This window comes from Lagenorhynchus albirostris, chromosome 17, assembly GCF_949774975.1.
Source record: "Lagenorhynchus albirostris chromosome 17, mLagAlb1.1, whole genome shotgun sequence".
Classification (NCBI taxonomy): domain Eukaryota; kingdom Metazoa; phylum Chordata; class Mammalia; order Artiodactyla; family Delphinidae; genus Lagenorhynchus; species Lagenorhynchus albirostris.
The window spans coordinates 29003006-29015837 of NC_083111.1; the positions used below are offsets into that span (position 1 = coordinate 29003006).

The 12832-nt window shown below is 35.7% G+C and overlaps 1 protein-coding gene across 4 annotated transcripts in view; it reads right to left on the reverse strand.

The window, feature by feature from the left end:
• Positions 1-5520: 5520 nt before the first annotated feature.
• Positions 5521-12832, reverse strand: part of RMDN1 (regulator of microtubule dynamics 1) — a 37931-nt gene continuing 30619 nt past the window's right edge. For 3 of the 4 annotated variants that reach the window (XM_060127268.1, XM_060127270.1, XM_060127271.1), the window contains exons 6-10: positions 11517-11572; positions 10072-10159; positions 8580-8610; positions 6088-6221; positions 5521-5651 (exon numbers count right to left, since the gene is read on the reverse strand). In XM_060127268.1, coding sequence (XP_059983251.1) covers positions 5601-5651; positions 6088-6221; positions 8580-8610; positions 10072-10159; positions 11517-11572 — 360 coding nt within the window. In that variant the 3' untranslated portion in view covers positions 5521-5600. The remainder of the gene's footprint in view (positions 5652-6087; positions 6222-8579; positions 8611-10071; positions 10160-11516; positions 11573-12832) is intronic. The other variant, XM_060127269.1, reaches the window with a different exon arrangement.

The window sequence follows — 12832 nt, forward strand, 5'->3', positions numbered from 1 at the left end:
TGTTTTGCCAAAATTTTATTTTTCATTACATCTAAATTACATATTAATTTAGATGGTCTTCTACATTTTTATTCAGAATCCATAGTAAAGATGAAATAAAGTCCGTGATCCACTCGCTTGAATAGACTCTTTTCCCAAATCCTCACTATTAATGTTCTAGTTATTTTCATGCCTAATGAATAAAAAACAAACAAAAAACAAGAAAACTAATGTACAGAACAGACTATGCGATAGAGGGTGACTAGTCTTCAAAAGGGCTGCTTAAATTATACCATGAAAGTACCACAGCTGATGAAGTTTGCTGACAGAAGTTACTGTCATTCAGTAGAGGCATGAGAGAACATCATGTAGCACATTGGAATGAAGACAGGAAGCTTTCAGGGTGCCCATCCCCCCTTCTCACTTAAGGTAAGAAATTACCATACAACAGATGAGGCTACACAGAGCCTACGGAGAGACCAAACCAGCTTTCTGGAGAAGGCTGGTTTGGAGAACTTATCAGGTCCTTCTATCTTTCATATTAATTGTAGAAATCCAGACCTATAGGCAGGATTTATTGTCTTGATACACCTACTCAGTGTCAGTGAGAGAAACCTGAGACTTGTTTTTTCCCCCTCTTCCCATCCCTGTCCTGTGCTGGGCCAGGCAGAGAAATTAGAAGTGCAGGGCTCACTGTGCCTGAACACAGACACTTCATGAGGAAATCAGCAAACGAGGGAGGCTCAGAAACAGGTTCATACTGTCACTTCATTTCAGTGCCACTACCCACCACCACCACCACTAAACAGCCCAGTCAGTGGGTCACAGGCACAACACAGTTTCAGCAATCAGATTAGTTGTTTGTCTTCCAGGAAAAGAAGCTACAAGTGGTGTTTTTGTTTTTAGTACTTCCAGGGCAGTTAAAGTCAAAAGGGTTAACAAAACTCTTTGCCCTCCAGCCTTAGGTCAACCACCTAGCTTTTCCAGTTCTCAAAACTAGATAGGGTGGTATGGGCCAACAATGTCAGGCAATGCTGCTTCTGTTTAAAATGGCCCGACTGGTGTGTTGCATCTGGACTGGGAAAACTCCAGGCACTTAATACGAAACCATAGCTGTGGACTTCCCAGAATGTGGAAACTTGTAACTGTATTTCCCTTTGAGATTCCTGCGCTGTCACCTGGGGAGATGATACTCCTGGGAGCTGCATGGATATGCTGCTACACAGACTGCTGCTGTAAGGTCATCTTTTGAATGTAAGGAGGCCTGACATTGACCTGCTGGGTGAGCTATGGTTTGTGTCCTTCTGAGTAAATTGGGGCCAGATGAAGCCTACTGTGGGCTTTTTGAGTCTTACTATTTGGCTGAACCTAAGATCCTCTAGTGGGCATTACAGAAGTCGAACAGAAATCATCTCCGGTTGAAATAGGCAGATGAGACAATAAAGGTTCTTTTATAAGTCCACTGAACTTAAAAGCCAAACTTGAAGTCTACTGGGGATTTGGTCTGTCTCTCAAGGGAAAAGCCCAGACCTCATCAGAGGAGCCTTTACCTTAATGAGGTTCCTTTGTACCTAGTGTATACTCTTCAGTCACAAGACAGAGAAACATACAGGGCAGTGCAATGGGCCAGAACAGGACATTCGTTAAATAAACTTCATGGCCCTTGCCAAAGTAATCAACCCCTCCTATTTTTTCTTCCCAGTAATGCCCAGGTACAGTCCAAACAGGTTGTATAGTGAACACCACATGAATACAACAAAAAAATAAAAGGGGAAACCCCCCCCCCAATCAACAAAGAGTAAAAGTCCAAAAGGGCCTCACTTTGGCAGCACGTATACTGAAATTGGAACAAAAGAGGCATCTCCTAAATTCCAAATTTTCTCTCCCCAGTCTTGACCAAGGAGAACACAATCAGATGATAATAGCATTTTTAAATATTTACTGATACTCATGGTAAATACATGTTCTTTAATCCTCACAATTCCATTAGGTTATTGTTTTTTTGTTGTTTGCTCCTTGTAATTGTTTATTTTAAAAAGTGAGTCTGAGAGAAGTCATTTTTACAAAGTCCACAGCTGTTCCACAGTCTATGATTAAACACTCAGATAGGAAAATTTCTGGTAACAAGGAGTTAATTGAGAGCTTTCAGATTATAGTAGGATAACAGCCACATTCCAAATCAGATTTCTTCTCTCATTCTTAAAAGGAAACAGATGCATAAGAGGCAGTTATAATCACCCACAGCCCATGTCTGTAGTATGTTTAAAAGACAGAAAACTACAAACTTCTGTTTACATGTATGTGGAGAAAAAGGCATCTCAAACTAGCAGTCAGCTCTGGAACACTCAAGAACCAAGTCAAGTAGGGACTGCACAGGAAGGAGAATATAATGGGGTCTCAGGGTTCATTCCCGGAAGTAGTAGATCCCACCCTGAGTGGAGAAATGCGAAGAACCAGTGTGAGAACTGGTAAATCAGACTCCTGGGAACTCAAAAGAAAGAGGTTGAGGAAGCACACATAATCAGAATCTTGGGAAAGTACCACGTTTTGGAGAAGGCAGCTATTGCATTGTAAAGAGAGAAAAAAGATAGCAGCTCTATAAAAGACCCAGCAACCACACTTCTGGATGTTTATCCCACAGAGATTAAAATTTGTTGATATAGTTATATCAGCCTTAAGTTCATAGCAGCCAGACTGGAAACAGCTTAAATGGCCTAAGGTGGATAGTTAAATAAACTGGTACACCCATACAATGAAATATAATCAACAATAAAAAGGAACTACTGACTGAATTTAGATGCTTCTCAAAAAGGAGTTATGCTGAATGAAAAAATTCAATCCCAAAAGGTCACATTCTGTATGATCCATTTATATAATGTTCTTGAAATAACAAAATTATAAAGAACAGATAAGTGGTTGTCAGACTTAGGGATGATGGCAGGGAATGGGTTTGACTATAAAGGCATAGCACTAAGAATTTTTGTGATGGAACAGTTCTGTATCTTGATTGTGGCAGTTACAAAAATTTACACGTGACAAAACTGCACAGAACACACACACAAGTGAGATCACTTAAAAGTGGTAAAATCTGAATAAGGTCTGTGGACTGTACAGTTTCCTGGTTTTGATATTGTACCATAGTTACGTTACCACTGAGGCAAACTGAGGGACGGATACACAGGACCTCTCTGTGTACTATTTTTTGACAACTTCTTATGAATCTATATTTCAAAGCAAAAAAATTTTTTAAAGCCCTATATAATATCAAAGACAGAGCCTCCCTCCATAAAAGGCTTTACTACTGAAAGATAGATACCTTATTTTACAAAAACTGTGTAGTACAGGATATTTATTACTGAACTAATCCAAACCCCTTACCTCCCCCATTTGATAACCTGGTGTTGCTGGTAACTCAGCACACACAAAAAGTCACACCTCCAAAAAATAACATTCAAAGTCACTCTAAATAAAGTGAAAACTGAAAATGAGGAAATTTCAGATGAAAATGCTCAACACAGAGAAAACAGTAAAATTCTTAAGCACAATATACTAGTATGAATTAAATATAAATAAATAACTGCAGACACGAAAAAATCCAAATTAGAAATTCAAAACTGGACAAACAACATGAGGATGTGAAATGCCTGTTAACTGAAGTCAATCAGGAAAAAAAAATTGAAGAAAAAGACAAAAACATCTCAGAAGTGAAGACAAACAGTATCTAAGGAAGAAAACATAAAAAAAATAAGGGACATGGAAGATAGAAACGAAAGAAGCCAAGAAAATGAAACTGAGAGGTAAAAGAAAAATTAGAGAAGTGATAAATACAAAAGGCAAAGATCTAATATACATATAATTAACTTGAGTCCCTGAAAATAAGATGGAACACTTCTTTTTTTTTTTTTGTGGTATGCGGGCCTCTCTGCTGCGGCCTCTCCCGTTGCGGAGCACAGGCTCCAGACGCGCAGGCTCAGCGGCCGTGGCTCACGGGCCCAGCCGCTCCGCAGCACGTGGGATCTTCCCAGACCAGGGCGTGAACTCGCGTCCCCTGCATTGGCAGGCAGACTCTCAACCACTGCGCCACCAGGGAAGCCCGGAACAGTGTTTCCTTAAGTGCTGTCAGTAAGGCCATTCTGGAATGAGGGACAATCTATAAGACAATTGGACTGGCCCCTTCAAAAAGTCAATGCTGTGAGAAAAAAAAAGATGGGGTTACTGTTCTAGCTTTAAAAAAACTAAGGCAGAAAATTAAATGCAATCTATGATCTTTGAATCTTGGTTTTTAAAAGTGTAAGACATTTTGGGACATTTGAGGATATTTGAATATGGTTGGATATTAGATGATGATAAAGAATTACTGTTAACATTCTAGTTGTGATATGGACTTGTATTTATTTAGAAGGATGTCCTTATTCTGAGACGATGAATGCTGAAGTATTTAGGGATGAAATATGTCTGCTATTAACTTTAAAAGTTTAGAAATATATATAAATAAGAATATCACACATAAGTAAAATATAGCAAAAGATTAGCAGTTGCTGAACCAGAGATGGGTTTATAAGAGTCCAATATTTTCAGTTTTCCCTTCTGTTTGAAAATATACATGATAAACTGAAACAGCACATACCCACATTACCTGTGTTTTCCCTTTGAGAAAAATCCACCTACACATACACTCTCAGATTTCTATAGGTGGCATTCAAGATACTACTTTTTACAAAACAAGATTTTTGTAGTGGTGGCATCCCCAGTATCACTGTCCTGCCTATTTAAAACATCTTAATTTCCATTTCCCCCTTGAGTTCTGTGATCCTTTCACCCCATTAGGGAATAGAATTTGAGCTCGCCTAGTGATAAAATCAAACCACTTGTAAGACTACCTCACATTTTAAAAAAGAAACCACTCCATTTTCAGTCCTCTCATGACTTATTTCCTTATGCAGGTTGGCTCCAAGATATATCATTTAACTACTTTATACCAAGAACTCTCATCATCCTAACCTCCTAACATTCACTGTACCTTCTCTGCAAGATCTCAGCTTTGAATCAATCCAGCTAGAAAATGCACTCCCCTATGTCACCTCTTCCACAGAGCTTTCTTTTCTTTTTTTTCTTTTTTTTTTGTGGTACGCAGACCTCTCACTGTTGTGGCCTCTCCCGTTGCACAGCACAGGCTGCGGATGCGCAGGCTCATTGGCCATGGCTCACGAGCCCAGCCGCTCCACGGCATGTGGGATCTTCCCAGACCGGGGCACGAACCCATGGTCCCTGCATCAGCAGGCGGACTCCCAACCACTGCGCCACCAGGGAAGCCCGAGCTTTCTTTTCTTGATCTCCCATCCTGATGTGATCCAATTCATACCCTTTGTATTGCTGGTGTCTCAGGTGCACAATAATCTCAGCCTCTAAGCCATGGATATCTCTCTACCACTCTTATAGCAATTATTTCTTTTGCCTTGTTATTTGTGAAGAAGTCTAGAATTTTGTATATTTAATTTGTTAAATGGTCCCGACATTAAAAGAACTGAGAAAACAGCCATAGAACAGTATGGTTAATGTATTTATTATCTTTATAATTTGATGAAAAGGCACTGCTGCTTAGATATTTCACTGAAAAATTCTCAGTTCTTGTCACTGAAGCCTGTAAGCAACTGAGCAGCTTCTGTCTGTATCTAAAATGGAAGAATACATATTATAAAACAGTACAGCACAGAGATCAACTTGTGAAACAAGTTTATAAAGTAGTTTCTAAGAATTTCCAAAAAACCAGGATAGCACACTGTAAGAATAAAATTTCTTAGAGAACTCAAGAGATGACACTCTTAGAGAACTCGTCCACATTAGTACATGTCCCTTGCCTTTCATGTTTTAGAAATCTTTTTCTATCTGCTATATATATGTCAAACAGGAATAATTCTATATTGCAGCAAGTAATTCATACATGTTTGTTGATAGTAACTAAATATTTGCTATACACATTTGAAATAAACACTGTTATTTAACAATACGCATTTGGACAATTACGTTTTTAAAGAAGTTCTTGATTCACCTTTACTTAATGTGCCTCAGTGGAAACCTATCTGCCTTACTTTATTGGAGATGTTTTACCTGTTTATCCTCCTCTGTGTGCGCTGCATAGTCCTTGGCTTTTGATAGCCAGAAAGCAGCAAGCTTTTTGTTGTGTAGCTTCAAATATGTCTTTCCTAGAAGGAGCAAGTTTTTGCTGTAGAAGTTTGGATCCACTGTACATAAGAAAAACAATTTAAATTTATGTCATATGAAATAGTATTGCTCTTATTTTTAAAGGCTTAATTTTTTTCATCTAAATTCCAGTAATATACTTGTGTGGTCAATAAATGATTAGGCTAATTAGAATTCTCTTTTGTTCAACTATACATATCTCAAAAAATTTTATAATTACCATTTATTGTCTACTGTGTGCCAGGCACTATATTACACACATTTCTCATTTTCACAGCAATTTTATAAAATTGGTACTCTATTTAATAGATGGAAAACAGGGTCCTGATAGAATATAAGCTCCAGAAGGATAAGGGGTTTCTTTTTATCATCTCTTTTGCTCCCTGCATCCGAAGTGCCTAGAACAGTGCCTAGAACTGTACTCAATATACATTTGCTGAATGAGTAAATGAAATCATGATGATATGTGTATGTGTGTATACACACACACATTTGGTCAACCTTTACTGAATGTGGGCTGTGTTTAAGCACAGATAAACAAAGTCTCTGCTCTTTTGGAATTTATAATGAAAAGGAAAGACAAGCATGAGCACAACTAAATGTAATAAAGGAATAAAAGGAATGCTTTGATAGGTGTACAAATTTTAAAGTGCTATGAGAAACCAAAGAAAAAGCAACTAACTAAGAGGTTACACCTGGGCTAACGTGGAGGCTGAATAGAATTTTAGCAGGATTCTTGGCTGAAGAAAAAATGTGAACAAAAAGCCTATGAATGAAAGCATGGGACTGTCTCACTAACTTCATTAATTCTTTATACAGTTTCCTCCTGTCAACCTGGGACCCTTCTATATTCAAAGCATAATTCTTCCTGGATATAATTTATGATTAACTCCATTTGCCCCTTAACCCAAAATTGTTTTATTTCTTTAATGTGAACATATTTGTGAGATGCCATGTTGATGTGCTTAAAGTTTCCTTGGAGTTAAGTAAATTCATTCCTTCATTCATTCGTCTACTTATTCAGCAAATTTGCCAAGCATTATGTGCTAAGCAATGAGGATTCAATTGTGAGCAAGAAGACAGAGTCCCCATCTTCCCTGAATTTAGTTTTAGACATGTAAACAAATATTCATACTATGTAGTGATAAGGGCCATGATGGAGGAAGTAAAAGGTACTAAAAGCATAGGAGGAGCTTCTAAACCAGACATAGGCCATAATAAGGAAAGGGCCCCCCCTAGAGGAAGTGACCTTGAAGGTAAAACCTGGAGGATGACTGGAATTACCAAGGATTATTTTAGTTCCACAAGAGTATGACCATGTTTTTTTCAACAACCCGAATCCTTAAACCTCTAAGGCCCTATTTTAACTTTGCAATTACACTTCTAAGTCTCTGAGGAAACTGCATTCCCAGATCATATCCATGATAGTAAAACTACCATCTTGAGAGGATATCAATGGAAGGTAGTAACAGTAAATCAGAATTAATGTATTACAGATAGAGTTAAAATTCAGACAAAATTCTTTCTTTAGAAGAAATGCGTTTTAAAAAGTGCTTTGCTATCATGAAAACATTTGAACAAGTCCATATGAGTAGGCTCTAAAATTTAATAAATTGTCTTTAATTTTCTTCTGATTAAGTTTTATAGGAATATATTTGCAATGTTTTTTTTTGGGGGGTGTACTTGGTAACAAAGGCTTATGTCCCTTACTTCTCTAGTTTCTCCTATTAATATTAGGAAGGATAATCTTAGGATAGGCTGATGTTCTCTAAGCTGGCTATTTCTTCAAAGTAAGAGTGCAGGAAACTCTTTGTCACAAAAGACAGTATCTACAATAGAACAAAAACTGGCCTGTTTTAAAACCAGAGAGTTCTCATTTCAGTGCCATCTGAAATTTGCTGAGAGAGTCCATCTTAAAAAAGTATTTTTCTGTAACTATATGTAAGGTGACAGGCGTTAACTAAATTTGGTGGTGTGATCGTTTCGCAAGGCATACAAAGCTAATACACGAAGCTAATACAATGTTATATGTCAATTATACTTCAATTAAAAAATAATAAAAACTTTAAATGAAAATAAATAAATGCCTCTGATTAGCTGTGTGATCTTACATAAACAGTTAATCTGTCAAAGCCTCCTCTCAAAAAGGAAGGTTGAATTACATCAAATGAAGGACCATTCCAGAATTACAGCTCTAAATTCAGTAGCAGTCTATTTCTTACTCAGGTGATCTTTACTAAATAAGGACTTTAAAAATTATTTGATAATGTCTAGCTCAAAAAGAAGTTTATGAAGTATATCAGAACAAATAACTTATTTCTGTTTAAAAAATTCCTATTATATGTGAAGCATTCATACAATTTTAAGTATATTAGTATGTGAAATAAAAAATTTGTTACCTTGCTCTGCCCTGTGAAAGTAGCCTAAGGCCTGTTAAAAAGACAAAAAAACAAACTTAATGAAAAGTATTAAAACAGAGTCAATTTAAAATAAAGCATTTTCTCAAAAGATCTATTCCTATATTAAATATAAGACAGGAAGTAAATTAAAACATCTTAAAAAAAATCTTAAAATAATGGTCCCAAATGTAAAATAGACAGCTAATGGGAAGCAGCCACATAACACAGGGAGATCAGCTCGGTGCTTTGTGACCACCTAGAGGGGTGGGATAGGGAGGGTGGGAGGGAGATACAAGAGGGAGGAGATACAGGGACATATGTATATGTATAGCTGATTCACTTTGTTATAAAGGAGAAACTAACATACCATTGTAAAGCAATTATACTCCAATAAAGATGCTAAAAAATAATAATAATGGTCAATTCATCAACAGTGAGAGGTTAATATAGCAAAATTGACCATAACAATATTAAATCATCAGAAAACAGATTACAATTATGTGGACCATTTCTAGTAATAACTTGACTACTACTTAGAACTCATACCAAACTGGCATCACATGCAGAGAGGAAAGAACATTATCATGTGCAACTCAGATACTTTGACCTTTCTCTTCTTAAATCATAACAGGGACTACCAATAAAAACTAGATAAAATCAAAAGCTGAGTTTATTCAGTGATACATAAGTCGTGCCAATGAATTTTTTAAGTCCTTTATTACTGAAATTCCTGTATAAAATTTTAAGGTCAGTCTGAAACTCCCTGCTGATCGTGTCTTTTTTTCTTAGAATGCACATTCTTTTTAATAACAAATACTTCCCAACTCTGTTCTAACTATACAACTAAATATTCTTTGCATCAAATTCTGCGCTATAGCTTCACAGAAAACATTATGATCCAAGTATTGGAACAACTTTTTCAACTGTCTGCTTCCTTACTCTGAAAATTTTGTGATGAGTAAACCCAAAATATTTGCCCAGAAATCCCTTTCAAATTTTATTTTTAACAGGAGAAGCAAAAGGCCTTGGAAATATGAGAGACCATGAGCCTTTCAAACCTGCTGTGAAAAAAAAGTTATAATTACTTTTCATTTATCAATACAAACACATGTTTTAATGTCCAGGTAAATGACTCTTATCTTACGGAATGTGTACCTAAAACATGCTAAGAAGCAAATGCTATATTTCTTGTTCTATTTTATGATTTTTATGTGGTATAGATTTCAAGCAGAAAATGAAGGTAGATTTTAGCCATGGGTTATTTTAGCTGACAATATACCAGAATTATCAGCCACTCACCTAAAACGGAAAAAAAAACACTCACCAGTCACAGATAATAATTATTAATAAGGCTTTCTGATAAGATAGTTGCACTGGATCATTAGAAACCTGCTCAAGTCCCTCACTGATCAGAACTCCAGATGTGTGGACACTGTAGAGTGACAGAGCAGTTAAGAAATCAGTACTAACTTAACAAAGGACATCACACTACCTCCTCATAGGTGGAACTAGGAGGAGTTGCAAACAGCATTTCAGCAATTCTTCTTTGATACCAAGGCATTTCAGCAAATGTGTAACACCTATGGGGAAATAAAATGACACGTACATTCAAATTAGTTCTCAAAGAGAACTAAGCATCTTAACAGATATAAAAGGAATCTTCTATTATATGTTTAAACAGTCTGTACTTTCCATAATATCCAGTAGGTTAATATTTGTACTGAATTATCTAGGGACTGATTTATGTTGATCCATCAATTACAGTGTATACTGTGACAGTATAAATAGTAAGTAATATTTATAACAATAATGATAATACAGTACATCATTCACCTTTTGAGTGCTCACTTTGTGCCAAGTGCTGAGCTAAGTGATTCTCTCATTACTCCTTACAATAACTAAATGAAATAGAATCGTTACCCCTATATTTTTACATAAAAATTAACTCAGAGAAGTTAAAAAAAAATAACAAAACTAAACATGATATACCTAAATAACAATGGCAACCAACAATTTAAAGTCTACATATTTGAAAGGGTGTGGCAAATATTTACCATCCAAAGCTCTTGACAATTTTCTGAAATAAGTAGGAAAAAAAATGTTGGATCTTTGATTAGGGTCTGAACTCCTTGAGGATGAAACTATTTCATTCATGTTTGCTTGCCAGCATCTTAATTACTGACTGTCCCTCAACTGTCATTAATTCTCAGTAAGTGTTTTCTTAGTTGAATGTGTCCTTTATCCTGAAGGATATTTACTTCTCTTTTAAAAGAGTTTGATATGGGACTTTGCACTGTTACCCCTCATAGAAGACAATAAATACTCAGCTCTGTAGACTACACCCAAAGAAAACAGTGGCAAACCTGTCTCAAGAAAGACTCTCAAAACAGTAAGCATTTAACACATTGGTTTACGCTCATACCAGCAAAATAATGATGTGCTCTGAACAAAGCTTACATAAAAATGGAAAGATACTGAAAGTCAGATTATATTATACCTCAGATGAATCAGACTGTATTTGACACACCTTGAAGATACCAAGACCCTCTTAGGGCATCCTAGTGTATTACTATAGTTAGATTAATCCAATTCCATTTAGTCTGGTAAATAAGAATAGTCTTTCCCAAAAAAAGGAATTTAAAGGTCTAATGAAAAGTTTCAATGCCTTTTTAGTCTTAGTACGTTTCTAAATGATCTGAATAACAATGTTTAACAAGATCACAATCAAATTTAGTTATTTTCTAAATACTAAACACTAAATAACCAGTACAACTGCTAGTTAATATAATGGATTAAACACTCCTGACTGCCAAATAATATTTTTAAACATTTTATATTTTGCTTTTTTATATACTACCAAACAAGATATGTATACATACTACAAAATAAGATCATACTAAAAACCACTGAAATATTTATTTAAAGAAATTTTCTTACCAAATACCCATAAGGTGAATTGCGGTAGCATCTTTAGGGTTGAGTTCAATTGCTTTCTAACAAGAAATGAGAAAATGAATCATATTTGTTTCCTAAACACCAATAAGTACTTTACTATGTTTGCTGAAGAAACCATGATTAAAAACAATTGCAACTCTGCATTTTAATTTTTCTGATAATCAACAGCAACTTTTTTCCTAATTTTTTTAACACCTTTATTGGAGTATAATTGCTTTACAGTGTTGTGTTAGTTTCTGTTGTATAACAAAGTGAATCATATATGTATACATATATCCCCCTAACCCCTCCCTCTTGCATCCCTCCTAATTTTTTAATTAAATTTATTTCAGTACACTATCAATGCCTTATACTAAGGTTACTGTTTTATAAGATTCAGAGGGACTTCCCTGGTGGTCCAGTGGTTAAGATTCTGCCTGCCAATGCAGGCGACAGGTTCAATCCCTGGTCCGGGAAGATCCCACATGCCGCCGGAGCAACTAAGCCCATACACCACAACTACTGAGCCCATGCATCACAACTACTGAGCCCACGTGCCTAGAGCCCATGCTCTGCAACAAGAGAAGCCACCGCAATGAGAAGCCCATGCACTGCAACGAAGAGTAGCACCCCGTTCACCACAACTAGAGAAAGCCCGTGTGCAGCAACAAAGACCCAGCACAGCCAAAAATAATAAAATAAATAAAATTTTTAAAAAATAAAAAAAAGACTCAGAAAATGATAGGATTTATCAAGATGAAGAAAATACAAAATCTGTAAACAAATCTAATTTTGAAAACTAATAATCTATAGCTCTCAATATTTCTTCTAGATTAAAGGAAAAATAAATAAGAAAGTTCCTTTTTGGCAAATCCTGTATCACTATTGAGTAAAAGTATTCTTTGTTAAAAGAACAAAATACAAAATAATTTTAGAAAGTCTCTTCCTATGTGCAAATTTTGTTTAACTTCCCCATCTACACTTAACAAAGGAAAAATAAATACTACTTGTTCACAGAATTTATTAATTATGTATAATATAAAATATATTGATAAAAGTCTCCCTAATTTCTATTTACTATGTGAAAGTCCTATGTGAACTAATGTAAAGCATAAACTACAGAATAACTTTAAAGAAATGACTCCTCCTTTTACATTATTTTGTTGAAAACCACTCAGGAAATCTCATAGATTAATGTTAATGCTACTAATGATAAAGAAAGTTTTAAAAAAATTAGGACTCCCTAGCTTATGCTTTTCTATAGACACATATTTTCACTTTCAGTTGATAATGTGTGAGATACACATTTTCAAATATCT